Source organism: Perognathus longimembris, chromosome 2, assembly GCF_023159225.1.
Source record: "Perognathus longimembris pacificus isolate PPM17 chromosome 2, ASM2315922v1, whole genome shotgun sequence".
In the NCBI taxonomy this organism is placed as follows: Eukaryota; Metazoa; Chordata; class Mammalia; order Rodentia; family Heteromyidae; genus Perognathus; species Perognathus longimembris.
This window is the reverse complement of record NC_063162.1, coordinates 24734461-24762327: the sequence shown is the minus strand read 5'-3', so window position 1 is coordinate 24762327 and position 27867 is coordinate 24734461. Positions and strand designations below refer to the sequence as shown.

The 27867-nt window shown below is 47.6% G+C and overlaps 1 protein-coding gene across 3 annotated transcripts; it reads left to right on the top strand.

Annotated features, from left to right (window-relative positions):
- The first annotated feature begins 5131 nt into the window (after positions 1–5131).
- Positions 5132–26970, top strand: Zfyve27 (zinc finger FYVE-type containing 27). 3 transcript variants are annotated; one of them, XM_048338522.1, is made up of 12 exons: positions 5132–5280; positions 6761–6961; positions 10401–10471; positions 12310–12496; positions 15799–15894; positions 16764–16876; positions 17542–17681; positions 18250–18318; positions 20236–20380; positions 22417–22463; positions 22770–22851; positions 25541–26970. In XM_048338522.1, the coding sequence occupies exons 2-12, from the start codon at positions 6762–6764 to the stop codon at positions 25603–25605; spliced, it is 1215 nt and encodes a 404-aa protein (XP_048194479.1). In that variant the 5' UTR covers positions 5132–5280; position 6761; the 3' UTR covers positions 25606–26970. The 3 variants fall into 3 exon arrangements, with proteins under 3 accessions (XP_048194479.1, XP_048194480.1, XP_048194481.1); XM_048338523.1 differs by lacking the exon at positions 5132–5280 and adding an exon at positions 5529–5552; XM_048338524.1 differs by lacking the exons at positions 5132–5280; positions 10401–10471 and having other exon boundaries at positions 6798–6961.
- The last annotated feature ends 897 nt before the right edge of the window (positions 26971–27867 follow it).

Sequence of the window (27867 nt, the reverse complement as noted above, 5' to 3'; positions counted from 1 at the left end):
ATCATTGCTGTTGAATATGACTATTGATCCTTTCTGATCTTTTGTATCCTCTGATATTCCTTCCAAATAATGTCAAAGAGTTCTGGAATAATATCTCTTAATTATGTAATTGCTTGAGTAAGAAACCAATTCTACTACTAGCTACAACTAGCCTGAGGCTGGTGGTCCAGACTCATCTAGAGGAAGAGTGAAAAAAAATAAAAAGGAAATTTGCCTTTGGAGTAGATTACTGATGGTGTATTTTAGGTCATTACAGCATCAGAGTAATTTTTTTTTGCCAGTCCTGGGGCTTGAACTCAGGGCCTAGGCACTGTCCCTGGGCTTCTTTTGCTCAAGGCTAGCACCCTACCACTTGAGCCACAGCATCATTTCTGGATTTTTCTGTTTATGTGGTACTGAGGAATCAAACCCAGGGCTTCATGCATGCTCTTCATGCAAGAACTCTACCACTAAGCCACATTCCTAGCCCTAATTTTTTTTCTTGTAATCAGGGAAATGACCTTCTCAGCTCACAAAGTAAACTGTCTACAAAGCTTTCTCCATGCTACCTTTAGATTAAACCTGTCACTTCTCTAAACATTGTTTTCCTAGATGACCCACTGCTTTGTAGTATGGCTGAGTTAAGTTAGTGTCTTCTATTCAACTAAGAGTCCATGGCTTGTAGAATTTGAACCTTGCTTACCTTAGCCAGTTTCACAGCTATCATTTTGAAAGAAATGGGAATTGTATTGGGACTTAGATGGAAGGAAGTGTGGATTCTGCCCTTCAGAAGAAAGGAAGACATCCAGAAAGAAAGACATACATATCTGGTTAGAATACAAGTTAAAAGGCTGGGAATGTAGAATAGTGGTAGATTGCTTGCCTAGCATGCATGAAGCCCTGGGTTTGATTCCTCAGTACCACGGAAAAAGCCAGAAATGGTACCGTGGCTCAAGTGGTAGGGTGCTAGTCTTGAGCAAAAGAAGCTCAGGGACAGTGCCCAGAGTTAAAGGCCCCGGACTGGCAAAAAAAAAAAAAAAAAAAAAAAAAAAGAATACAAGTTAAAAACTGACAAGTATAAACTTGTTTGATGAAGATCAGCTGAGCATCTAACTTTGTGTTAGAATATAAAGGTCAAAAATTGACCTCTCAGGGGAATACAATAGCTCAAAAGCTATGTTTGTACGTTCATATAAGACTACTGTCGACATATGGTCTAATATCGACATTACATTTAAAGCCCTAGGCGGACTTTCTTGGGCGTGGCCACGTGGCTACTGTATATGTTCTTGATACATTGTATATTGTATATATGTCTACCTGACCTAGAGAAGGGATAGAAAAACAGGGCGTAAGATATGACAAGAAATGTACACACTGCCCTACTATGTAACTGTACCCTTTTTGCACAACACCTTGTCAAAAAATTTGTGTTCAATTAATAAATAAATTAAATTTAAAAAACCCCACAAGTTTGCACTTCCACTAGCAGTGTAGTAGTGGTCCCTTTTGGCTACATCCCTGCCAGCAACAGTTTTCATTAGTTTTCTTGATAATGGCCATTCTGACTGGGGTTAAGTTGGAATCTCAATGTTGTTTTTGATTTGCATTTTTTTATGGCAGAGATGTTGAGCGTTTCTTCATGTGTTTCTTGGCCATTCTCATTTCCTCTTCAGAGAAGTCTCTCTTTAAGTCTTTAGCCCACTTATGAATGGGACAGTTGCTTCTTGGAGGATTTATTTTGAAGGAACTTAATTTTTTGAGTTCTAAGTACATTTTAGATATGAGGCCCTTGTCTGTTGAACATACATATTTTATAGTGCAGAAGGTTATGTGTTGAGTATTCTTTACATTGTAAAATGTAATATACTATAGTATTATATTCATGTAATTTCTGTAAAAGTTCTAGCTAACACCTAATGTAGTGATTTTCAAGGGCATGTACAGTAGGCATATATCAATAAAATGACCAGGTTTGAGAAAAAAACAACTTTGTGTTAGAAGCCGGACACAGAGAAGTTAGCCATATTCTCTCAAGACTCTCACAGCCTATATAGAGGAGCCACAGAATAAACAATGACTTTATATATACCAAGTGTTGGGGCGGGGGAACCCACGGGACTGAATCAAACGGGCACTCGATTATAGCTGCTGATAGTCAGGGCGATGCCAGGGAGGCCTGCCCGAAGGGGCGAGACCAAAGCTGAGTTCTAGAGGAGGAAGAAGACTTGGTGCAATGAAATAAGACCTGGAGTAAAGAATGTGGGGGAAAGAATGTGAAAACACATAGTAATAGGGGAAGAACTGGAGGGGCTTCTGGGGGAGTTGACTATGCCAGGTCCCCTGGCAGGTCATAGGTACAAAGGAAAATTTCCTAGCAAGAGGGCAAAGAGGGCAGGGGAAAGAGGTAAGAGGGAGGGGAAGTGGTGATGGCCTCCCCCCTGGGATTCAGACCTGGGACTGGGCAAGAGGGTGAGCAGGGAGGCAGCCACAGTTTATCTGCATTGAGAGACCAGAGAGGCTTCTGGGAAAAGACTCACCTTCAGGGACAGAATCAGGTGTACTGAATGTAGCTGAGGAGGTGTGTGTATATGTGAGATTTGGTACATTCTAGTCCTTCATTTGGACCTGTGTACATTCTTGTCTGATTTCTGAGCCATGGATGGTGGTCGGAGGGCATCAGGTAAAAGCAAAAATAGTAAAGGCTGTTAACAAATTTTAAACTTACAACATGCCAGAAATTTACCTATCTACTAGCCATTTAATTCTAAGCATAGCCTTGTGAGGTTGCTGCTGTGGTTATCCTCATTATTTATACTTTAAAGAAAAACAGCCATCCAGCAAACTCATCTAAGGAATGCCCTTCTACCCTACTCATACTAGGATTGGATTAAGCCAGATAATTGAAAAAGTTGACTAAACCAAGGAGCTATATACAAAAAAAAATTTCCTACATGCTATAAACATTTTTTTTTTTTTTTTTTGCTGGTCCTGGGGCTTAAACTCAGGGCATGGGCTCTGTCCCTGAGCTTCTCAGTGCTCAAGGCTAGTGCTCTACCACTTGAGCCACAGCACTAGTTCTGTTGTTTTCCAAGTCATTTTTTTGGAGATAAGCATCTCATGGACTTTTGTGCCTGGGGTTGGCTTTGAACCACAATCCTCAGGTCTCAGCCTCCTGAATAGCTAGGATTGAAGGCATAAGCCACCAGCTTATAAGCATTTATTTTGAGATAACAATTCACACACAGTTTACAAGAAATAATGCAGAGATTCACATACAGTCCTCCAAGGCTATCACCTTGCAGACTTCTTTCACAGAATGCCTATTATGTGCCAGCAGCTGCTCTGGCTGCTGGAGACACAGATACAGGAAACAATTAAGTCAATAGAAACCAGGGGAGCGAATGAAATTCTCAGGGAGGAAAAGGAAGGAGAGAGGCACACAGACAGCATTTTGGGGATAGGATAAAAGTTCTAAGAAAAGCTTGTACGTGGGAGGGCTAGTGGGAGATGGTGATATCACAGAGGCTAAGGTGTGGGAAAGGAAGAGTAGTGAAATTAGAAGTGTCCATTGTGTGTGGAAGCCAGGAATTCCCAGGTGAGCAGCGAGGAAGCTCAGGGCTGCAGTATGGTAAGGGGTGAGTTGGGTGAGGATGGAGAGGTAGACAGAGTAGCCAGGCTTCCTGACTAGAGAAGGTGAGAGGGGGTGGAGAATTATTCCATGAACCTTGTTTTTGTCTCTAGGATGAGGGGCAAAGGGGCAGTGAGTGCCAAGATTGCAGGGCCCCTTGGACAGAGCAGGAAGTGGGGAGAGTTGGAATCCTGGCTGGAGGAGTTGGAGCCTGTCTTTTTGAAAGGCGATACTAGCTGGAAGAGATGTTGATAAAACTCTGAGGCTGTTCTGCAAGGGAAGTGATTATATCCTGCTGCTTCAGACAGGGAAGTCTGGAAGACATCTGACTCCCTCTGAGCAGAGTAGGTTGGATTGGGATCTAAACAAGGGTGGGGGAAGGGTATCCCAAGCCATTGGCTGGAGACAGGAGGGCCAGGGCGATGGAGGGTAACAATAGAAGGGTTTGGCTGGCCAAGGGTGAGGCATCTGAAGGGGAATAGGAGGGCTGATGAATTAGTGGTGGTGGTGGGTATGGTTGGGGGCACATAGGTTAAAATCCCAACTCCCAGTGGCTAGTTTATTTCTTGCCATCTCTCAATTCCTCATCTGTGAAATGATAACTAAATAACTCAATAAACGGGCTATGGGAGGCTAATGGGATAAAATAATGTCTTCAGAGAGCTTAGTCACAGAGCTCAGTCCAGTGCCCGGCTGCTGGGCAGTGAGCTCAGTAAACAGGTGTTATCTGGCACTAATGCAAAAGCCATCTGATGTGTGTTTTCAGGGAGATTAACAGGGTCAGGCAGAGTGAAGAGGATTAAGCCGCAGACAGGCGGGCCCAGGAGCTTGTAGCCACCCAGGAAACAATGAATGACATCCTCTGGTAGGTGTCTGGCACACAGGGAACAGGCTTGGGCCTTTCCGGGGCTCTCAGTCCCTAGGAGGCGACAGTCAGGTAAGGGCCAAAGTGTGTGGATGTGAGGGGGGGAGAGGAGGAAGATGGAAGTTTCTCAGGAGTTTTCTCTTTGTCCTTTCTTCTTTCTCTGGCTTTCCCTCTCCCTGCCTACTTCCTCCCTCCCCTCCTCCTCCTCCTCTTCCTCCTCCTCTTCTTTCCTCCTCCTTCCCTCCCTTCTCCTCCTCTTCCTCCTCCTTCTCTTCCTTTCCTTCCTCCCTTCCTCCCCACCCCCCTCCTCCCAGCTTTAACTGGATCGTCCAGCCTCCGGCTGTAATCCCTACAAGCTGGGGTAATCACATCCCTGAGCCACGGAGCCGGGCTCGGGGTCCGGCGGGCAGTGAGACGCAGGGTCTCCGGCCCGCGCTGGCGCGGTCGGCCGGAACCGAGCGCACACGGCCCGGTGACGGGCGGAAAGGCGCTGAGCCACGGCGTTGACAATGAAGAGCGCTCACCTGAGCCAGGGCGGGTGGGCGGAGCCAAACCCGGAGCGAGTGGGCGGGGCGGGGCGGAGCGCGATGACGTCATGGCACGTCGCCGCCGAGCGACTGGCGTCCCGGAAGCGGCGGAGGCGAAGGGGGCTCTGGGACCTGCCTATTCCGGAGAGCCTTGGGGGGAGGCGCCGCGGTGGGGCGGGGCGGGGAGGAGCGGGCCCAGGGAGACACTCAGGGGTGCAGGGGTCCTTCCGGTGCCCTCTGGCCGTCCCTGCCCCTCCTCCCTCCAAGCCCGTGTGCAGGTAGGTGGGGGCCGACCTTGGGGGTAGCCTCTCCGGGCCTAGGACACTCCAGCAGCCTCCCGGCCCATAAAAGCCTTTGCCAGTGCTGACCTGGCTCTGTCTCGCGCATGTCCAGGTCCTTTCGCCCTGAGTAGGCCTGTGGGGACCTGGGTGGGGGTGGGGGCCCAGGGACCCTCCCTGTCACCTCCCTTCTCAGGTTCATTGCCTAGGACTGGTTTATGTTGCTGTTTGTGGAGGTTCTGTGACTTGAGCTGCTTCTGTTTACTTGATGTGTGAGTTTCAGAGCAGGACTTTGAAATCAGGAAAAGATCTTAAACCCCCCCCTCCGGGGGGGCCACGAAGTTGCTAGGAACTGAAGGAAGGGGGTGGGTTAGAGGCTGAGCAGGGCAGGAGACTGTAGTAGACCCGGAGAAATGTATTATTATTCAACAAGCAGTTACTACTAAGCACAAACGGTGTGCAATAACAGTAATAAATGGAGGTCAGCCAAAGTTAAAAGGAGACCCTAAGAAAGCTAGGAGTTGTACTTGGATATGGTAAGGGTCTTAAAGAGAGAGTGCATAGCTTCTGAAGCATTGAGAAGAAACTCCAGTCCAATCTGGGGAGGTTGGCAGAGATTTCTCAGAGCAAGAGAGTGGTGTTTGAGGTGACAACTGAAGGATGAGTAGGAATTAAAGATCTGGAGAGAAATATTCTAAGACCTCATTTCTCTTGAGATTGTGGGCCGTCTCCTTCCAGCAACCAAGTGTGCCTGCACATTATGACTTTAAAGGCTTGATGTTAAAGAGCATTGATTGGATGGGGGCTTGAAAAACAGGATTTATATGCATGTGTGTGTGTGCGTGGTACTAGAGCTTCAATTCAGAGTCTGGACGATGTCTCTTCGCTTTTCCATTAAAGGCTGTTGCTCTACTACTTGAACCATAGCTCCACTTTGGCTTTTGGATGGTTAATTGGAAATAAAAGTCTCAGGGACAAGATTTTTTTTTTTTTTTTTTTTTTTTGCCAGTCCTGGGGCTTAACTCAGGGCCTGAGCACTGTCCCTGGCTTCTGTTAGCTCAAGGCTAGCACTCTAACACTTGAGCCACAGTGCCACTTCTGGCTCTTTCTATGTATGTGGTGCTGAACCCAGGGCTTCATGTATTTGAGGCAAGCACTCTACTACTAGGCCATATTCCCAGCCCCTCAGGGACAAGTTTTTCAGGCAAGTTCTGAATTGCAATCCTCAGATCTCAGCCTCCTGAATAGCTAGGATTACAGGTGTGAGCTACCAGCACCTGGCTAGGATTTTTTTTTAAAATCAGAAATATTCATTTTACCATGCTGAAATTCAGCAGAACAAAATTTATTCTGTGAAATGGGTTTTCCAGATGTAGTGTCCCTGTCGATTTCATTGTTAGTACAACATGCAGTAATTCAAAGGGGAATGTGTGGGGGACTGGAAGTACAGTGCAAATGTCAGGAATTATTATGGTTACAGGATGCAGACATCAGAGCGAGAAGGGAGTGGGCCAGAGGTGAGTCCCAGCACGATGCCTGAGGCTCTCCCAGAATCTCCACCTCCCCCTTCCAAGACTGCAGCAGCGTTTGATCTTTTCAACTTGGTCTTGTCATATAAGAGGCTGGAGATCTACTTGGAACCCTTGAAGGATGCAGGTGATGGTGTTCGATACTTGCTCAGGTACAGACTTTCTGGAATACCCCTGGCCTGCTCTACCTTCTAGCTCCCTGCTCTGTAGTTGCTAGCCATCTAGGCAGTGGTTGTGCTGTCTGTTCTCATCCTAGCGATGGCTAGTTCTAGAGGGTCTGTTTGACATCTAGATTTATCCAGGTCCACCCAGTGTCCCAGCCCTAACCTAAGAGAGGCAAGAACTGGATACCATCTAGTCTTTCATCAGGATTTTTCTTTTGGCAAGATAACTTCCTGTCTCAGGACTATTAGCCTTGAACATTGGCTTTTTACAGCTAATAGCAGGCTTAATTTTTTTCTCTTCTTTTCCAATACTAGTATAATACTAAAGCTGGGATACAATTTTAAGCAAAAGTCAAATGTGAAATAATTATGAATAAGGTGGTACTATTTTTATTGGTCATTTGGGATTATGAATCTCAATTTTTCTCTTCTTCAGTGGCTTCATAATTTTCTTTTTTATTCATTCCTCTCTCTCTCTCTCTTCCTTTTTTTTTTTGCTGGTCCTGGGACTTGAACACAGGGCCTGGGCTCTGTCCCTGAGCCTCTCTGTGCTCAAGGCTAGTGCTCTATCTGGCTGCTTAATTTCTTTATTATTATTATTATTATTTTGGCCAGTCCTGGGCCTTGGACTCAGGGCCTGAGCACTGTGTCCCTGGCTTCTTTTTGCTCAAGGCTAGCACTCTGCCACTTGAGCCACAGCGCCACTTCTGGCCATTTACTATATATGTGGTACTGGGGAATCGAACCCAGGGCTTCATGTATAGGACGCAAGCACTCTTGCCACTAGACAATATCCCCAGCCCTGGCTGCTTAATTTCTTAAAAATAAATAAATAAATAAAATGAAGCCAGGCGCTGGTGGCTTACCTCTGTAATTCTAGTTACTAAGGAGGCTGAGATCTGAGGATCTCAGTTGGAAGCCAGCCTGAGCAGAAAAGTCTTGAGACTCTTAACTCCAGTTAACCACTCAAAAACCAGAAATGGTGCTGTGGTTCAAGCGGCAGAGTGCTAGCCTTGACCACAAAGAGGCTCAAAGACAGTGCCTAGGCCCTAAGTTCAAGCCCCACAACTGACCCCTCCCCACTGCCAAAAATGGAATGCCTTTGAAAGTACTGATATATGGCATCCTATTCCCTGAATACATCATTTGGTTTCTCTGAATAATGAAGAACATTTTCTTTCATCATCAAAATTACATTATACCCAACACAATTATTAATAAGTAACTCCTTGATGTCTTTCTGTAGTCAGTTCATAAACAGATCTGCTCAGTTTTCTCAAGGGTATCATGAGGAATTGTTTTAGTCCAATCAGGTTCTAACCTAGGGCCGTGCAGCCTAGGTGGTTATGTCCCTTAAGTCTATTACAGTCTAAATTAGTCTTGTTTGTTGATAGTGGCGTGCAAAAGACTGAGAATTCTTACTTAGATTTGAGTAAGAAGTTAGATTTAAAGGCTGGACTAGATTCAAGTTAAAAAAGAAATTTTTAGCCTGAAGTGGCTCAGGCCTCGTAATCCTAGCTACTCAAGAAGCCAGCCCAGACAGAAAAGTCTTAGAGACTCAATCTCTAACTAGCTGGGGGCATGGCTCAAGCACTAGCAAGTGAGTGAGTGAGCAAGTTCTGGATTTGAGCCCTAGAAATAAAAATAAAGGCTTTTTTTTTTTTTTTGCAAAGGTTAGTATTGTTTTACACCAGGAATCATTATACCTGGTTTTCCTAGAGATCAGGACAACCTTAACTTGGAACCTGTGGGAGGGCTTTAGGGGTCAATGAATTCCACAAAACTGCATGTAAAGTTTTGTGCTCATTCATGCTTTATTTATAGGGAAAAGCTTTTAGTTTGAATCAGATGCAATCCTAAAATGCTTGAGAAGACTGGTAGGCAGAGTGACTGGAATTCAGTTATCTCAAAGGGTAACGTTGAGTTTTCATTCTTTACTCATTGTGGAAATACTAGACCTTTTTTTTTCCTCCCCTCTGGAGACAGGGTTGCGTTATGATGCCTGGGCTGCCTTTTAGTTTTGGGCCATTTATTATTAACTCTGACCAACGCCCTAAGAATTTTTTCTTTTAGTCTTTTAATTTATGACAGTAACCCTAGAGATGAAGTGGTCAGTATTTAGAGCCATGTTTCTTCTCTTGCCTTTGGGGTGGGAGCAGGGACTCATGTCTTATTTTATAATCCCAGCAGCACCTGCTAGCTAGCTAACAAACTTTCATCTTCCTCAGGGGATGGGGAAGGTTCCAGAGAGTGGGGGCTGTGCTCTCTGGCACATGTTTTACCCTTTTGAGGCAAAGTACAGAAGTTACATATATCATACCCTTCTTTTCCTCTTCTGGTTTGTTGTGCCAGCAGCCTAGGTCAAATCAAGAGATTTCTATTTCATAGAGATGTGACCCGTGGAGTGAGTCAGAACTGGATGCAGGGAAAGCCTCAGACCCCCAGAGCCTCCTTCCTCCAGCCTATGTTCTTGGAATGCTGGCAGAAGGAGCACTGGTCCATGAAAGTGGCTGTCAGATTAGCTTGTGATTTTGATTGTTCTTTTCATAGTAAAGAAGGATTTGACTTTGAAGAAGGTCCTCAGCTGGAGCCTTGGCTGCTAGATCTGAAGCCTGCAGTAAAAATTTTAAGACTCTTCTTAAAAGAGTGATCAACTCCTTTACTTTGTTTGTGGGTTTCCCAACACCAAATTGTGGGAAGAGGTGAGGTAGAGGGGAGAGGCTTTGGAAGGAAGTGATGTCTAGAGGTAGTGTGATGTTTCTCTCAACTGGGATTGCCTTTAGACCTAGATTTTATTTTGCTATTACTCTAGTAGCAGTTATCAAGTGTTCCGTGGCCCAGTTAGAGTGGTACTGGTAGAGGGTGTTGAACTTCAGGAGAAAGGTAAAGAGAGGTCATTGGGTTTAAAAGCCTCACATGAACTAGTTAACCTCATTTGGTAATGAGAACTTCTCCAATGAGAATATAAGAAATACATATAAATTATGCACTGCTTGCCCAGTAGTATGCCTGGTCTATGATCTGTTCTTTATTGGTTTCTGTGTTAGGTGAATTCTTGCACTGTTGATATATTCTTACCAAATTGTGGAAAAGAAAAGAGGAAAATATTGAAGAAAAAGATCTGTTAGCTTCCCCTGTCAAAGAGAACAGACCCTTACAAACACACCAGCGAAGCAGTTTCTTAACTGGGTTTCTTAACAAGTGTTTTATGAGTTCTTTCTTCAGGGAGAAAGTTTGGCAGGTCTTTCAGGGCTGATGTGACCTGTTAGCTCCTCTCCTAGCCACCTAGCTGAGAGACAAGGCTTTCTTTTCACTTCCTCTTAGTCCTCTGTGCCCAGGCCTCCTCCCTGTGGCTCTCCCATCTTTACTGCCTGGGCTCCCCTCGCAGCTGGAGGAGTGGCTGGTGATCAGGGTCTCTGTGTTGCAGGTGGCAGACACCTATGTGCTCCCTGCTCACCTGCCTGGGTCTCAACATCTTGTTCCTCACTTTGAATGAAGGTAAGAACTGCTTCTAAGGGGTCAGTGGCTTGTTTTGTTTTTTGAGAATGAATGTGGGGGAACACTGAAATGTGGCCATGTGTGAGGGAACCTTTCTTCTTGCTCTGGGGTAGTTTCTCTCTGCTTGGTCTCAGAACAGAGGCTCTAGAGAGATCCAGGCTATGTGACCTTGGACAAATTATTTCACCCACTGTTGAGACCTAAGTGTCCTCCTGTATAAGGCGGATAACACTAGTGTTTTCCTCACAGGGTATTTATTTGTGAAGAATGAGAATGCATGGCATTTAGCTTCATAGTGGCTGTTACTGTTCTCCCCTTCTTGACTGATGGCTGATGCACTGACCTTTTTGTCTGCTTTTCTGACTGATTGAGGCGTTGTTAGAGCTGTCCCATGGGCTGAGGAGGGGCTTCTTGCCATATGCATTCTTTTTCTCTGGTTCAGCAAGTGAGCCCAGGGGGACCTGCTGGGCAGCCACCAGCAGTGAGGAGAGGCACAGAGCCTACAGGAAGGTGTGGACAGATGGGTGAACATAGTGGCCCTGGGTGGTGCCCTCTTCCAGATCTGCTGATAGTGTTTGCTGTGACTCAGCCCTTGCCTTGGTTGGAACCCACAGCTGGTTGTAGAATTAGCCCTAGGAGAAATGAGGGAAGGGTCTGGGGCAGAATGTTCTGAGGAGCTAGTCTTTATGCTTTTTCTTACTTTGTGCTCTATTTCTGTGTCGCCTTTATTTCTTTTCTTTTTTTTTTTGGCCAGTCCTGGGCCTTCGACTCAGGGCCTGAGCACTGTCCCTGGCTTCTTCCCGCTCAAGGCTAGCACTCTACCACTTGAGCCACAGTGCCGCTTCTGGCCGTTTTCTGTATATGTGGTGCTGGGGAATCAAACCTAGGGCCTCGTGTATCCGAGGCAGGCACTCTTGCCACTAGGCTATATCCCCAGCCCCTCGCCTTTATTTCTGGTGGAGAGTGTTTTAGTAGGTTAAAAATAAACCCAGTTTGTGTAAGAGTTCATCTTTTTTTTTTTTTTTGGTGCTGGTCCTGGGACTTGAACCCAGGGCCTGTGCACTATCTCTCAGCTGCTTTTGCTCTACTACTTGAGCCACAGCTCCACTTCCAGCTTTTTGGTCATTAATTGGAAATAACTTTGCTGTCTGGGCTGGCTTCAAACCATGATTCTCAGTTCTCAGTCTCCTGTGAAGCTAGGATTACAGGCATGCACCACTGGTGCCTGGCGCATCTTTTTCTCAATCTCTTCTTTTATCAAAACTTGCCAGCATGTTAGGTTTCTTTGAATATATCTCTGAAGTATGTCAGTTCTTGTGACAGAAATTTAACACACATTTATTAGAGGCCCATTGCTCTCTTAGCTTCCTGTTGGGATGCTGTGTGATATGGGAGAAGTTCCCTTTTTGAATATTATCTCAGCCTCATTATTTCTCAGACCTGTGTCAGATGGTATCTAACAGCCAAAGGAAAGGCTTCCAGTCAGCCTTAATGGCCAGAATGCAGCAGGAGTTGCCTACTGCATGCTGGCAGCATTTTTTTTTAATGTATTAAAAAGGAAGCTGGAACTCCATCAATGATCACATGGACAAAGTGCCAGCTCTTAAAAGCTTCCATTAGCTGAAGGTGAACACACCCATAGTCTATGGTGTGCTGATAAAATCTATGAGGAAAAACAAAACTGGCTTCAGGAGCCTACTAGGTGGATGAAATATTTTGTCCTCCCTGTAGGGTGATCAGGAAAGGCCTCCTGGGCAGGGCCTTGGCAAAGGTGAGGCAGTGAATGTGTAGGTGGGCCTTACTAAGCCATATTACCTGCAATGTCCTTGATCCCTTAGGTGCCTGGTACTCAGTGGGTGCCCTGATGATTTCTGTGCCTGCCCTGCTGTGCTACCTTCAGGAGGTTTGCCGGGCACAGCTGCCCGAATCTGAACTGATGCGGAGGAAGTATCACAGTGTGAGGCAAGAGGACCTGCAGAAAGTTCGTCTTTCTCGACCTGAGGCAGTGGCTGAGGTGAAGAGCTTGTGAGTATCAAAAAGAGGCCAGGGGGAAGTGGGGGACAAGGAATGACAGCAGCTGCCACAAAGTGCATTTGTGTGCGCCAGACATTGTATCGGGTAAACCACAGATGCTACTCCATTTAATCTTCTGAACAGTTCTGGGTGGTGGTTGCTATTATTCTCCACTTAATGCTGGCAAGTGAGCTGGATGAGCCTCCAGGTTCAGCCAACTTCACAGCCATGTTCTTTCCCCTAGAAACATTCTAGGGTTTTAACTAAGCACTGTGCCTCCACACCTCACTACATGGGTTCAAAGCTCAGTGCTTCCACTTACTTGTATAACATTGGGTAAGTTGCTTTGCTGCTCTGTGCATCAGGTCCCACATCTGTCAACTGGGATGATAGGGCTCACTCCAGTGTTGGGTCTGCAGGAAGTGTTTAGTATGTTTTATGTTTAGATGTACTATGGAGAAATGTCCTAAACATGGCAGAGCTGATGCTTTGAGGAAGCAGCTGAAGGAAGCTGAGCAGTGTTAACTGTTCCAACTTAGGTGGCCGCTGGAATTTTTCTGTGTAGGATTTTCACATACAAGAGTGGTACAGTGGGGCTGGGAATGTGGCTTAGTGGTAGAGTGCCTGCCTAGCGTGCATAAAGCCCTGGGTTTGATTCCTCAGCACCACGTAAGCAGAAAAAGCTGGAAGTGGCACTGTGGCTCAAGTGGTAGAGTGTAAGTCTTGAGCAAAAAGAAGCCAGGGACAGTGTTCAGACCCTGAGTCTAAGCCCCAGGACTGTCAAAAACAAACAACAACAACAAAAAGAGTGGCACAAGTTAGAAATAAATGGATAGTTGGGCCTGCCCAGAAATGGGATCAGGTATTTTTTTTGTGTGTGTGTGTGTGTGTGTGATTTGTTTGTTTATTTTATTTTTATTTTTTGCTGGTCCTGAGGCTTGAACTCTGGGCCTGGGAACTGTCCCTAAGCTCCTTTTGCTCAAGGCTAGCATTCTGCCACTTGAGCCACAGTGCCATGCTGGCTTTTTCTGTGATTTAATTTGAGATAAAAGTCTCGTAGCTGCTGGGCACCGGTGGCTCATGGCTGTAATCCTAGCTACTCAGGAGGCTGAGATCTGAGGATCATGGTTCAAAGCCAGCCTGGGCAGGAAAGGCCATGAGACTCTTATCTCCAATTAACGAGCAGAAAACTGGAAGCGGCACTGTGGCTCAAGTGGTAGATTGCTAGCCTTGAGCTGAACTTCAGCACAGGGACTGTGCCCAGGCCCAGAGTTCAAGCCCCACGACTGACAAAAAAAAAAAAAAAAAAGAAAAGAAAAGAAAAAGGCTCATGGGCTAGATCCTGAGATCCTTAGATCTCAGTTCCTGAGTAGCTAGGATTGTAGGCGTGGAACCACTGGTTCCTTGTTCAGGTGTCTGGTTTCTTTAAAAACCTTTTTTATTGTGAAATAATTTTAAACATAGAGAAGAGGTGCACAGGTGACATAAACAGGCTTCATATGCCCTTTACTTAGTTGGGACAATTGTTACCATAGTAGTTTCTGCGATCTTTGCATATTTTTTTCCCTGAATTATTTAAAAGTAAGTTGCAAACATCATGTGTGTTTACCCCAAGTATTTCAATATGTATTTGTAAGAACAGGACTTCCTCTTACATATCCATAGCACTGTAAGCAGAAAGAAAATTTAATACTGACATTAACATGAGTCATGTACTATATGGATCATAATCATATTTTGGCAGTTCTGTTAGTAAACTTCCTATCAATTTCTCCTGACCCAAGATATAATCTAAGATCGTGTGTGTGTGTGTGTGTGTGTGTGTGTGTGTATGTGTGTGTATGTGTGTGCCCTGGTTCTGGGGCTTGAATTCAGGGCCTCAGCATTGTTCCTGAGGTTTTTCAGTCAAGGCTGGAGCTCTCCCTCTTGAATCACAGCTTCACTTCTGCCTGTTTGGTGGTTCATTGGAGATAAGAGTCTCACAGACTTTCCTGCCATGGCTGGCTCTGAGCATGGATCCTCAGATCTCAGCATCCTAAGTAGCTAGTATTACAGGTGTAAGCCACCAGCACCAGGCTTACATTGAGGTTTTTGTTTCGTGCTGCTGAGATCAAACCTAAGACTTTGCATGTGAGGCAAGAGCTCTATTATGGAGCTGTGCAGACCTCTAGGGCTTTTCTGTTTGTCTCCTATAACCGAGAGCCTCAGTCTTTGTGCCTCTTGATTTTGAGTATTTAAATTCTACCAGCTCTTTCTTTTGTAGGAGCTTCCTCAGTTTGGGTAATTTGGTTCTTCTTGGCTAGACTCAGATGATGCATCTTTGACAGGACTATGGCAAGTGATGGGGCGTTGTTGGCAATTTCATATCAGTGGCCCGTAATGTTAGGAAAAGCTAACTCTGACTCACTTGTTTACAGCTTCCCACTGTGCACCATCCTCTCCTTTCATTGTTAGTAATCTGAAGGGAGATACTGTGAGGCTCATCAAACATATACACCCACTGTTTTCAAACCACTCATGGTCTTTCCTTAATCACTTTATTCCTGTGATGGTTGGAGAGATGATTTTCTGATTACCATTCCATCTATATTAGTATGAGCTCATATTAACAGTATGAGCTCTCGGATTTTTATTTGATTCAGTGGGTTATAATCTATTGCCTTCATTTATTTCCATCCCAAATTGTTCCATATTTGGCTAGTGGGACCACTTTGGAGTTGGTTTTTGTATCTCCATCATTTCCTAGTGCTTCTGTTATGGTGCAACAGGATGTTTACATTCATCTTATACCTCCCCTGCCTCAGCTCTGAAGCAGTCATTTTTCCAAGGAGCCCTTCATAGATTGGATCTGGGTGTCAGATGTGCTCATGGCTTCTGGGGTTTATCTCTGTTAACAGAACTCCCCGAGTGGTCTACCTTACATCCTAGGTGAGGAGACATTGATCTGTCATTTATCCTCATGGTGCTGTGTACCCACAATTCTGTATACCTGAGGGGTGGGCCTTCTGATACTCATTTTACATATGAGGGAACTGCAGCTGTGGGACAGTTAAGTAGCTTGGCTGACATCAATAGTTAGTAATAGCAGAAACTTTGAATAGGAGGGGGTTAAAAAAATGGGATGGAAATAGTACCTGAAGCAGCTTGGCTAGACCCTCTTCTCCTACAGTCTTGAGGTGCAGGCAGTGTATTCAAGGGGGTTGAATATCTACCTCTGGCCAGTGGTCCCAGACTCTGCCTCCACAGACTTCCATCTTGCCGAATGGGTGGGTGGGGCCTGACCTGCCTACTCATCGGAGCCCCTGTGTCTGCAGCTTGATTCAGCTGGAGGCCTTCTTGACTCGCCTATGCTGCACCTGTGAAGCCGCCTACCGTGTGCTACACTGGGAAAACCCTGTGGTATCCTCTCAGTGAGTGGCCCCTCCCCCTCCCCCACCTCCACTTCCTTGTAGGAGTTTGCAGTTTGAACCCCTCCTCTGCCAAGCAATGGCAGCTGCCTTGAAATGGCTTGAAATGTAGGGCCCCTCCTACCTTCAGGAGAAGAGCATCCTCTGCTCTGGGTGTAGATCTGCAGGGATACTGCTGAGCTCTAATTCGTTGCTGTTGTTTAGATGCTTTAAAAAATATATAGCAATAACTTACCGTGTAATCTACCACTTTGATATAGCAGTTGATCTCATGCTCCCCTTGCTTCTGTAGTTGGTCATAGATATATACTTTATAGTATTTTGAGACTTAGTTCCCTCCCTCCCTCCCCTCCTGTTCTCTCCCTCTCTTTCAATGGAATGAATATGTTTGAAGCTCTACATAAGAATAACAATTATGATTAATTTATCCAGTTCTTACCTTGTGTCAGACACAAGTTATTATCTCAGTCTTCATAGTAACCCCATGATGCAGGTGCTGTTGTATTCCCCCCCCCCTTTTATGGGTGAAGGAAATTAAGTAATACTCAAAGAGCCCAGGACCCGCGCAAAGAGAAATAGTAGTTAGAGTCACATGCTAGGCTGTCTGTGTCAGTCTAGTCCCTGAGTGTGATGACAGTTGATCCATTCGTGTGCCCCAGCTTCAGACACCAACATGGCCTCACCAGTCAGTCAGTTGTTAGAAAACAGTGACTTGTTGATACTTCTAAATCTTCTCTCATCATGATTTTATACTGGTTTGATGAGCAGATCTTCTAGTTTGAGTATGCCCACAGCTGTTTCTCACCTGGATCTCTATGTGAGTGTGCTTAGTCTAAACCTTCTGATCGTAGGAATTTCTCCTGATCATCCAGGTTCTATGGGGCTCTTCTGGGCACAGTTTGTATGCTGTATCTGCTGCCTCTCTGCTGGGTCCTTGCCCTTTTAAACAGCACACTGTTTCTGGGGAACGTGGAGTTCTTCCGAGGTAAGCCCTAAAGAGCCTGACATTTGGGCCCCAGACTGGCTCAGAAGTCCAGTTTGGGCCCTCTGCTTCATTTCTATAGTTCTTAGTGTGTTACTGTCCTTTCCACAAGGGGGCAGCACCACACTGGGGTCCTCCCCTGGAGGACCCTGGATCCCTGGGGGTTAGGGAAGGATGCCATCTCTCCAGAGAGGCTGCCATGTGCAGTCCTCTTTCCTTCTAAAGCAGATGAATCACTCCTTCCTGGGATTGGTGGCTTCTGGGAGATGAGGGAGCAGTGCTTTCCCAAGATTCCTGCCTGTCCCCTGGGGAGCAGCCACCTGGAGTTGTGGCTACATCTGTGTTGATTCCAGAGTCTGCTGTCTGGCTTCTGAAGTGCTGAAGCAGTCTTGTTACTTGAATGACTGTTATACTTGTTTTCCTCCCTCTGCTGGGGTAATTAATCACCCAGGTGTAATTTAGGGCACACCTACTCCACTGAATCTTTAGTGGTCTGGGGTAAGTGGTGATGCTTGTGTTGCTCACGAGGCTTAGGCTGGGTGACCAGTTAGGAAGGCAGCTCTTTCAGTAGCAGAGGGTAGGGTGCTTGGGTGGAAGTTGGTATCCCAAGAGTACTACTTATTCTGTCTTGTATCTGCCTCCCACTCTGTTCTCCTTGTCCTGGGTAGTGGTGTCTGAGTACAGGACATCTCTGCAGCAGCGGATAAACCCCAAGCAGCAAGAACGAGTCTTTGAGAGCCCGCCACCACCAGATGTTGGGGGGAAAGGTGCTTTTCTAGATAGCACTCCTGCCCCCACTCCCACGGAGGTGAGTATCCTGGCCATCACAGGATCCTGCTGAGGGCAGGTGGGGGTCCTCCTTTTAGCAACCTGCTCAGAGAGTTCATAGCTCCTGAACTGGTCTCTGTTGTGATTCCTGCTCCTTCCTGGGCCTGATCTCTGGTGTGCTCAATAATAAGCATAACGAAAATAACTGCCCTGAACTTTATTGAGTGCCTACTGTGTGTCAGATACTGTTCTAAGTGCCTTACAGATCTTCCTGCAAGGAAGGTAAGGTGTGTCTGGAAGTAGCAGAAGAAAAGGCTGAGCCACAGAGTGGCTGCTCAAGGCATCATGGCTAGTGAGTGGTGCTGCCAGGTCTCAGTCCAGGCCCGGTGGTTCACAGCCCTGCTCTCAGCCACTGAGAGCCACCTGTGATCTTGTTCCCAACTTCCTGCTTTCAAGAGTTACAGGTTATTTTCCTTCCCACGACTTACTACTTCGTTGCAATTGTGCCATTTACTCTGGGGTAGGAACCTGAATGCTGGCTCAGGGCACACGGCCCTCTGCTGTGCAGCCATCATCCTTCCTGTTTGTCATTGAGAGTCTCTTTCCAGGACCTCACGCCGGGCAGTGTGGAGGAGGCTGAGGAGGCTGAACCAGATGAGTTCAAAGATGCAATAGAGGTGTGTGGCCCTTACCCAGCATGCCGTGCCACCTGGCAGGAGCTGGGTGTTCCTGGAGCTGAAGGTTTTATTTTTCCATATTCACACAAGAAGCCAAAACTTGATGTGAGCTACAGCTCACAGGTTGAAATGAGGCCACTGAGCCCTGGCTTCCTGCTCTGTGGCCCATCCAGTCATCTGTTTTGGGTGGCTAGGGCAGGGGTGGCTCTGCAGGTCTTGTGGCAACTCCACTGGGGACTGATGACTTCTCTCTCTGGTGGAGATAGTAGACTTGGTGCCTTGCTATCAGGAGAGCAGGCTGGAGGAGGGCCTCCCTGTTCTCAACTGTCCTGCTGTTCTGCAGAGTGAGTTCCTCACCGTTCTTCTCAGGGGTTGGAGAAAGTCACCACACTGTTAAGTTTGAGGTTAGGGAAAGTTCAACAGTTATCTTGGTTGTAGGACAGTGGTTTGAACTAATGGTTTGCACAAGTGTTTTATTTGGCTTGAAAAACTTTAAAAATTGTGTCTTTTGAGCGGGTGTTTCAAAATGATGAGATTTTATTCAGAACTCTAGGTTTTCATTAGCCATGGGGCTACTATCTCCTTTACTCCTATACTGCAGTTAGTGACCATTGCCATTTATTGTCATCTTTGTTTTTATGTTGGGGAGGCACTGCTGGCGTTTGAACTTAGGGCCTTGTGTTTGCTTGGCAGGTGCCTTACTGCTTGAGCCATGCCCCCAAGCCCTTTTTGATTTAGTTACTTTTTCAGATAGAGTCCTGTGCTTTTTTGTCATATGATCTTCCTCTTTATGCCTCCCTCATAGCTGGCATTATGTCTGCCTTACTTTTTGGTAACTTTTTTGCCTAGGCTATCCTCACTCTGTGATGCTCCTAATCTCTACTTCCCAAATGCCTGGGATTATAGGTGTGAGCCACTGCACCTGTGCCTGACCACATTGTCGTTTTTTCTTAGAGTAGGAAATAATTTCTCTTTGTCTTTTTTTTTTTTTTTGTAAAGTGGAAATTAGATGTAAGCAGTGTGTGTGGTGGGGAGGGGGGTTGTTTCTGAAATTTTCACTAGGCCTTCACTCTTGAATCAGCCCAATCTCTGCTGACATTTGAATTTTGACTGCTGTAAGATTTCTCCAAGACTTGGTAATGATTAGAAGTACTGACCTGGGGCTGGGGATATGGCCTAGTGGCGAGAGAGCTTGCCTTGTATGCATGAGGCCCTGGGTTTGATTCCCCAGCACCACATATACAGAAAACGGCCAAAAGTGGCGCTGTGGCTCAAGTGGCAGAGTGCTAGCCTTGAGCAAAAAAGAAGCCAGGGACAGTGCTCAGGCCATGAGTCCAAGGCCCAGGACTGGCCAAAAAAAAAAAAAAAAAAAAAAAAAAGAAGTACTGACCTGGGGAGGGTGATGATATGTAGTATGATTTTTCAAGCACTTTTGTTTGTGACTTACAGCAAGGAGTACCTTTTGCATCTGATACAATTCACATTTATGTTTGTAAAATAGCTAAAACTTAAGAAAGGCACGTGCCCTGGAACAAAGAGTGATGTGTTCTTTCTGTAGAATGCCCCGGTTTGAAAGAGTAGTACACAGCCTGTCCCCAGCTCCTTCAGTGATGGCTCCGTCAGGGAAGGGCATCTGTTAACCTCACTCTGGGTGTGGGGTGCCCCCGGACCCCCTCCTTGCCCTGCTATCTCTGTCTCTGTTTTCTCTCTTTTCCCCTGCACCTTGGGAGGCAGGAGACTCACTTGGTGGTGCTGGTAAGTAGGTGCACTAAGGTGGGCTGGGCTGGGCTGGGCTGGGCTGGGGAAGGTGGCAGAGCTGGCTATGCTGCTGGGGTCAGCTGTGTCCAGGTGCCTCTGCTTGAAGGCCCCTGGGCCTTGTTGAGAGGTGGGAGGGACTGGAAGGAGCTGTTCCCACAGGAAGATGAGGAGGGCGCCCCCTGCCCAGCCGAGGATGAGCTGTCTCTGCATGACAATGGGTTCCTGAGTAAGAACGAGGTGCTGCGCAGCAAGGTGTCCCGGCTCACAGAGCGGCTCCGCAAGCGGTACCCTACCAACAACTTCGGTATGGCCAGGGAAGCGGAGCTGGGTTAGGGTGGCCAGGAAGGAATGCTGAGACTGGGGCGGAGGGGACTTTGGCCACACACAGGGCCAGAGCATTGGAACTGTGGGCTCTAAGTGTGACTAAAGCAAGTGTCCCAGGACCTTGGGGTGTTAGCATGTGACCAGTGGAACTGCTGAAGGAGTGAGTGTGGGTTTCTTCTCATCCTTCTTCCCTTCTTGAGCACTGGCTCATAGGAAGTTTGCCTGATGGCCTCTGGGAGCCACTGTATCCAGGGCATGCATGGATTTGTCCTTGTATCTTCCCTCTTTATCCTAGATTGCCTGCACCCCCAACTGAGATGTCCTCAGGCTCTGTGAGCTCCCTATCATTTGGGGGTTAGGGTTTTTTTTTTTTTGTCACGAGGCTTGAACTCAGGGCCTGGGTGTTTCCCCTGAGCTCATTAGCTCAAGGCTAGCACTCTATCACTTTGAGCCATGACGCCACTTCCAGTTTTCCGGTGTTGACCTGGAGATAAGAGTCTCACAGACTTTGCTGCTGGGGCTGGCTTTGAACCACGATTCTCAGATCTCAGCCTCCTGAGTAGCTAGGATTACAGGCATGAGCTACTGGCATCTGGCTGGGGTTAGGATTTTTAAAACATGAACCTTGGGGGAACCATATCTATTCTATAGCTATTCTATAGCTTCTCTGTAGATTCCTAGTGGGCAGGGCCCTGCTCTGTCTTGGAGGCCAATTTGGTGATTACCCTGGCAGGCCACATGTGGCCTATGGCTCCTTTTGCTGTCTTTGTGGCCTCATCACAAGGTGAGTCAGGATCAGAGAGTCTGGGCCTTTGCTGAGAATCCTGGCAGGAAGAGCAGGTGGGTGTTAGAAGGAGCAGGGCTGTTCTCCCGCACTGTCTGTCTGAACTGGTACCAGCTCCTAGAGCCTTCCCAGGGCTTAGGCCTGTGTGTGGGTACTGGCTATTGCAATGGACGGTGTGGCTGCTATTGGGTGCTTGGTCCTGGCCTTCCATCCCATTTGGAGGAATTCCCTGGACATTCCTGAGTGTCAGTCCTAGAGCTTCTTTCCCTGTCTTACTGCCCTGTCCTCGTGCTCTGGGAGGCAGAGATATTCTGCCTTCCCCAGTTCTTAGTGGAGCAGACAGTTCCCTGTACCACCAGCATGCATGGGCTTAGCTCTTCTTTCTTTCCTCTGCTTGGACCACAAACTGGTCAAAAGCACTATCACTACCAGTACCTAGCCTTAGTACTCTAGTACTTCTTAAGTATCTCCTGGCTCTCGGTAATCCTTTCCTTGATCCCACGAAAACGCCTTTAGCAAGAGCTCCAGGTAACCCTGGCCAGACATAGGAAGGAACTGCATGGAGGTGCTAATACAGCTTTGGAGTCATTGTGAACCTGTTTCTATTCCTGGCCAAACTGTGACCTGAGTAGATTACAGCAGTTCTTAGATCCCCCATGATCCAGAAACCTTCCCAATCCTTCATCTTTCCTTACACCTCTCTTGCTTCCCCAAGCCATTTCCTATGCTGCCATGGCCTATTTTGCCTGAAGCTTTGTTACCTTGTCATTGATACTGCTGCTCACTGAGCTTGAGCAGTCTGCTCTTTGCCTCTTTGGAAGCTTAGAACTGGTTCTAAGCTTCTCACTTCGAATCTTCTAGTGACAGGGAGGAAAGTATGTGTGTTTTCAGGAGGCATTTCTGTCCCTCCTCACAGGCAGAGTCTATGTAAGGAGTCATGTCAGGCAGACTTCACCTGGGGGTCTGAAGGTCAGATCCCTGCCAGCTTGGCTGATGCCTGGAATGGATTCTCAAGATGTTCTTTCATTTCTCTTGTGCCTGTGAGTGGGGCTGCTCATCTCGCGGAGGGTGCAAGGATCAGAGCCGTGCTGGCCTGGAGATAGTGGCTCCTTCCCAGCCAAGGAATGGGCTGGGATGGTCTGGTGTCCTCAGTGCCCCTTTATGAGAGTCAAGTGCAGATTGGTGAGTGCTTGGGGCTGGGTCAGAACTGAGGTGCTGTTTCTGTTTCTCAGGGAACTGTACAGGCTGTTCTGCCACCTTCTCAGTGTTGAAGAAGAGGGTAAGTCTCAGGCCGTTTGCTGGTGACTGCTTTGCCGCTGCGTTTGCCTTTGTCTGCTTGTGACTGAGTTGTGGCAGTTGGGACCTCTGACTCCTCGGGTCACAGAGGCCTGGTGTCTGAAGTTTGCCTCCACCAGCTTTCCTGTGGGGTGTTTGTTCAGTCAATCTGATGTCTTTTCTGCCTCGCTGGGGCACCTCCCCAGTCTGTCTCCTTGGGGGGGATTGGTTGGTGGAGGGAGGTGCTTGAAGTTCCAGGTGCCTGAGGATGGTGGCTCGTTCTGGCACTGATTTTGATTCTTGTCTGCAGCGGAGCTGCAGTAACTGCGGGAACAGCTTTTGCTCTCGGTGCTGCTCCTTCAAGGTGCCCAAGTCCTCCATGGGGGCCACAGGTGAGTGGTGCAGGGGGCAGGGCAAGGTGGGGAGGCTGATCCCAGCTCTCTGCCCCTGAAGGGGAGGCTGCATTGTCGGAAAGGAGTGAGGCCATCCTTGTTCAACATCGGTGGGAACGTCTCGTCCATCCCACTTAACAATCAAAACCTGGAAACATGTGACACTTGCGAAGAGTAGCGTAATGAACCTGGGAGTTATGATGCAAGGTAGCAGAATGAACACGTGACAGCTTCTCAACTGTAATACATAACAATAGCACCCCTCCAGGCTCCCCTCTGCCTTGGGCAGAGAGAGCCACCATGGTAGCATTTCTCACCGAATAAAAACCATTTTCTTTTATAAGAGCTGTACAAACTTGTTGTAAATGAAACATAAAGAAAGCACAAGGAAGAAAGTGTTCCTCGCGTATCTTAGGATGGTTGAATCTGTAGCATGCACACAGGGCAAGTGCGTGCACACATTTTTTTTTTTTGTGCCAATACCGGGGTTTGAACAGAGGGCCTCACACTTGCTAGACTGGTGCTTTACTACTGAGCCATCCCTCTAGCTTTTTTTTTTCTGATAATATTTTTGAAATAAGGTCTCACTTCCTGCCTGGATATACACCAGGAATGCAATTAATATTTTCTCTCTCTCTCTCTCTCTCTCTCTCTCTCTCTCTCTGTCTGTTTGCCATTCCTGGAGCTTGGACTCAGGGCCTGAGCACTGTCCCTGGCTTCTTTTTGCTCAAGGCTAGCACTTGAGCCATAGCGCCACTTCTGGCCATTTTCTGTATACATGGTGCTGGGGAATCAAACCCAGAGCTTCATGTATAGGAGGCAAGCACTCTTGCTACTAGGCCATATTTCCCAGCCTCTCTCTCTTTCTCTCTCTTTTTTTTTTTTTGCCAGTCCTGGAGCTTGGACTCAGGGCCTGAGCACTGTCCCTGGCTGCTTTTTTTGGGGGGGGCTCAAGGCTAGCACTCTGCTACTTGAGCCACAGCACCACTTCTGGCTGTTTTCTGTATATGTGGTGCTGGGGGATTGAACCCAGGGCTTCATGTATACGAGACAAGCACTCTTTGCCACTAGGCCATATCCCAGCCCTCTTTCTCTTTCTCTCTCTCTCTCTCTCTCTCTCTCTCTCTCTCTCTCTCTCTCTCTCTCTCTCTCTCTCCTCTTTCCACTATAGGTAGGATCTATGCACTATTAGACACACAGCTTTTTCCATTGAGATAAAGTCTCATGGGATTTTATTTATTTTAAATTTATTTGTTATTAAAGATGATGTACAAAGGTGTTACAGTTACATAAGTCAGTTAAAGAGTACATTTCTTTTTGGAAAATGTCACCTGTTCCCTTGCTCTCTCCCCCTTTTTTCCTTCCATCCCCATCCACAAGTTTGTATTTTTTTTTTTGCCAGTACTGGGGCTTGAATTCAGGGTCTATACACTGTCCCTGCACTTCTTTTGCTCAAGACTAGTACTCTACCACTTGAGCCACAGCACCGATTCTGGCTTTTTCTGTTTTGTGGTACTAAGGAATCAAACCCAGGGTTTCGTGAATGCTAGGCAAGCACTCTACCACTAAGTCACATTCCCAGCCTGTATGGTTCATTTTTTACATAATATCTAGTGAGTATCCCTGCTGCATTTGTTCGCCCTTTGTGCCTCCATTTGTGTGCCCCCATTACTTCCCAAAGATAGACAAATAAATAAGACAAAAAGGAAAGAAAAACATAGAAACAACAACAAAGAAAAAGCTCTTGTTTTTATTTCCTGGAGTTCATTTTTATATATATTATTGTATATGATCAGATAGATGCATTGTGCTTTTGTGTTCCTAAGAGTATCCTCCTTTCATCTCACTGTGTGTGAATGCCTAGAGATCTGTATAATTTATCATGTCCCTATGTATCTCATGGGCTTTTCTGCCCTAGCTGGCTAGGAATCTCGATCCTCCTAATCTTAGCCTCCCAAGGAGCTAAGATAACAGGTGTGAGCTACCAGCAGCACCTGACTCAGACACACATTCTTGAAAAATATATATATTTTTTGGCCAGTCCTGGGCCTTGGACTCAGGGCCTGAGTACTGTCTCTGGCTTCTTCCCGCTCAAGGCTAGCACTCTGCCACTTGAGCCACAGCGCCGCTTCTGGCCGTTTTTCTGTATATGTGGTGCTGGGGAATCGAACCTAGGGCCTCGTGTATCCGAGGCAGGCACTCTTGCCACTAGGCTATATCCCCAGCCCGAAAAATATATTTTGCTTACTGCCTTGTGGTATGTTAGTGTGAGACCAACTCCCCCCCCCCCACTTTCTGATCTTACAAGTAACACATACTCATTAACTGCAAAATTTGGAAAGTATTATGCAGAAGAAGGAAGGGAACAATAATCCTGTAATCTTACCACCCAGAGATAGCCTCTGTTAAAACGTTTTAGGAAAAGTTTTCTCTGGTATTTTACTGTGAAGACATTTTTTAAGTGTTCAGTGGGTGCCAAAGGAATATTGAATGCACAGAACACCTGGAGAGGCCTAGTGTTGGCATGGCCAACAGATCCCCAGGAAGGAGGTGTGGCTGAGCCAGCAGCAAGCTGGGTCCAGGAGGGCTTGGGCTGGGCAGTGGGTGGTCGGTCTGGGTTCTGTGAGGGAGGTTCTAATACTTGGAAGGGCACAAAGAAGTGTCTCACTAAGTTCTTCTTCCTTTCCAGCCCCTGAAGCCCAGAGAGAGACTGTGTTTGTGTGTGCCTCGTGCAACCAGACCTTGAGCAAGTGACACAAGAGGCCAGGCTCCATGAGGCAGCCGTTCTGGGGCCAGCAGTAGATCCCCACTCTCCCTACCCCCTGGCCCCTGTGGCGTGTGCTGGGCGAGTGTGGCCTGAGTGCTAGGTAGGATTCCCTGTCAGTCCCCTGCTGTCTCCAGCTCAGCTGGAGCAATGCTGTGCTCAAACCCTAGGGAGCCCTGGCTGTTTGCCCTGCTCTGTCCTGGGCTGCACTGGCTCAGGGCCAGTCCACCAGAGGGCAGCAGAGAGCCAGGCCTGCTTTCAACTAGGTTCCTATGGTCAGAGCTAGTCTGGCCAGGCTTGGGGATTCCAGAAGACCTGAGATTGGGAAAAGGAGTTCTTTCCTGGGGTTATTGGGCCAGTCCCTCTGCCTCAGAGAGCCTGCAGAAGTGCTTGCAGCAGCATGCCCCAGCGCTGCGGTTTGAATGTCCTTCCTCCAGGTACCAGCATCTGACTAGTTTCCCAGTAGTGAATGTGGCCAGGCCTGACAAGACCAGTAGCCTTCTAGCATGGTTGACATTTCCAGGCTCCCAGGGGGAGTAGTACAGGGGGGTAGTGGAGACCTTCAGTGTTAGGTGTTCACAGCGTCACAAAGCCCCACCCAGCAGAGACCTTGGCTTATAAACCTCAGCTCACTTCATGCTGTGATGTCCTCAGCCCTGCTGGGGTGGCTGTAGGCTGCTTAGATCACTCCTGTTCCTCCTGGCCCGAGTCTAAGGCACCCCTTCCCTGGCTCAGTACCCCATCTCCCTTCCCCAGTCCTTGTCCCATGGAATGGGAGGCCTGGTGAGCAGAGTGGAGGTCCCGAAACCCTTGACTTTTGAGGTCCTGGGAAGTGTGGGATCTTGCTGAGCCTGGTCCTGGATTCCTCGGCCATGTGCTGGAGGGCAGGCTCAGTTATGGGATAGGGCCTCATGGCCAATTTTCTGTTCCCTTGGTCTCTGGGGTCCATTATCTCTGCCTAAGCCCGGAGCTGGCTCTGACCTCTCTCTCTTGCCCCCAGCTGCCCTGCCTTTTCAATGTATTTATTTATTTATTTTATGGTTCCTGGGAACATGCAGCGCAAGGAGGGGTGAGGAGGAAAAGTGGCTCCTCCTGCCTGGACTCTGCCTGGCATCCTGGGCTGAGGCCCACGTCCATGGTGGTGGGGAAGGGGAGGGCCAGCCTTCCCACTGGGCCACACATGAGGTGAAGTGTGGACCTGGCAACCAGGTACCGGTCTGTGGGGAACCAGGCAGGCTTGGTGTCCCCTTTGTCCTGGTGGGAGATGAGAGTTAAATGCTCTGTGCTTGTTTACATTGGAGAGCCATGGAAAGGATCTGTACGTGGAGAATTGTCAATAAAAGGCCTCAGGCTTCTTCTGCTTTTGTCCTGTTTTTGTCTCATGCTCTTCCTGGCCCGGAGGATCAGGCCTCCCCGCACTACCCGAGTTTACCTGCCTGGCTGGGCCTGCAGCCCTACTGGGTGTGGGCCTTTACACACCCTCCGCGGCAGGGCTATGAGAACTGCAGCCTGGCCCATAGGGAAAGTGGTTCCTGGCACACAGGAGGGACCCAGCACAAGCTGGATGTGTTGACTTAGGTTCTCTGTCTTTGAAGACCGAGGACCCAGGGCTAGGGGGGTGGGGTGGGGACCAGAACTTTGTAAATGAGAAATAATGCAGGCTTTAGAATCCAAAGGTTTCAGCTAATCCCTGTGAGAAAGCTCAAAAGCGGCAGTGCTTGGAGGCTGAGCTGGCGGGAAAGAGGCCTGCTGTGGGGTTGGAGGTGACAGCGGGGGTGGGCTAAGAGTTTCCAAGATGTAAGGCACTGTCCTCATGCCCCCATCTTTTCCGTACCCCTACCTGAAGGGGGCTGGAACCAGTTGCCCTGGTCTTCCTTTGCTGTTTCTCCCCCATCTGTAAAATGGGTCTGACAGCAACGCCGGCCTCTTGGGGCTGCTATGCTGTGTGGCATGGACTGCAGCAGCACCATCCTTGAGGCTTGGAGCATGCGCGTGACATGCAGTAAGTGCTCATCCTCACAGCCCATAAGGCTTAGGAATGTGATTTCATTTTTTTAAGCCAGAGAATACTTTGAGATTATTTTCAGAGAGAGTGTCAGGGAGTGCCATGAGGGTAAACAGTTCCTGTTACTGGTGAACTGTAACAGATGGAGGCCCAGGAAGGATGGTCACGGAGCATGGCGCACAGATGTAAGAAATGCTGGTGCCTGCCCCTTCCTCCCCAGGGTCAGTGTCCTTGGATGGGGAAGCCA

Coding starts and splice junctions, on each gene's coding strand:
- Zfyve27 (XM_048338522.1), top strand. CDS start 6,762: ATGCAGACATCAGAGCGAGAAGGGAGTGGGCCAGAGGTGAGTCCCAGC. Junction 10,472..12,309: donor GTTCCTCACTTTGAATGAAG/GTAAGAACTGCT, acceptor TTGATCCCTTAG/GTGCCTGGTACTCAGTGGGT. Junction 17,682..18,249: donor CTGCCCCCACTCCCACGGAG/GTGAGTATCCTG, acceptor GTCTCTTTCCAG/GACCTCACGCCGGGCAGTGT.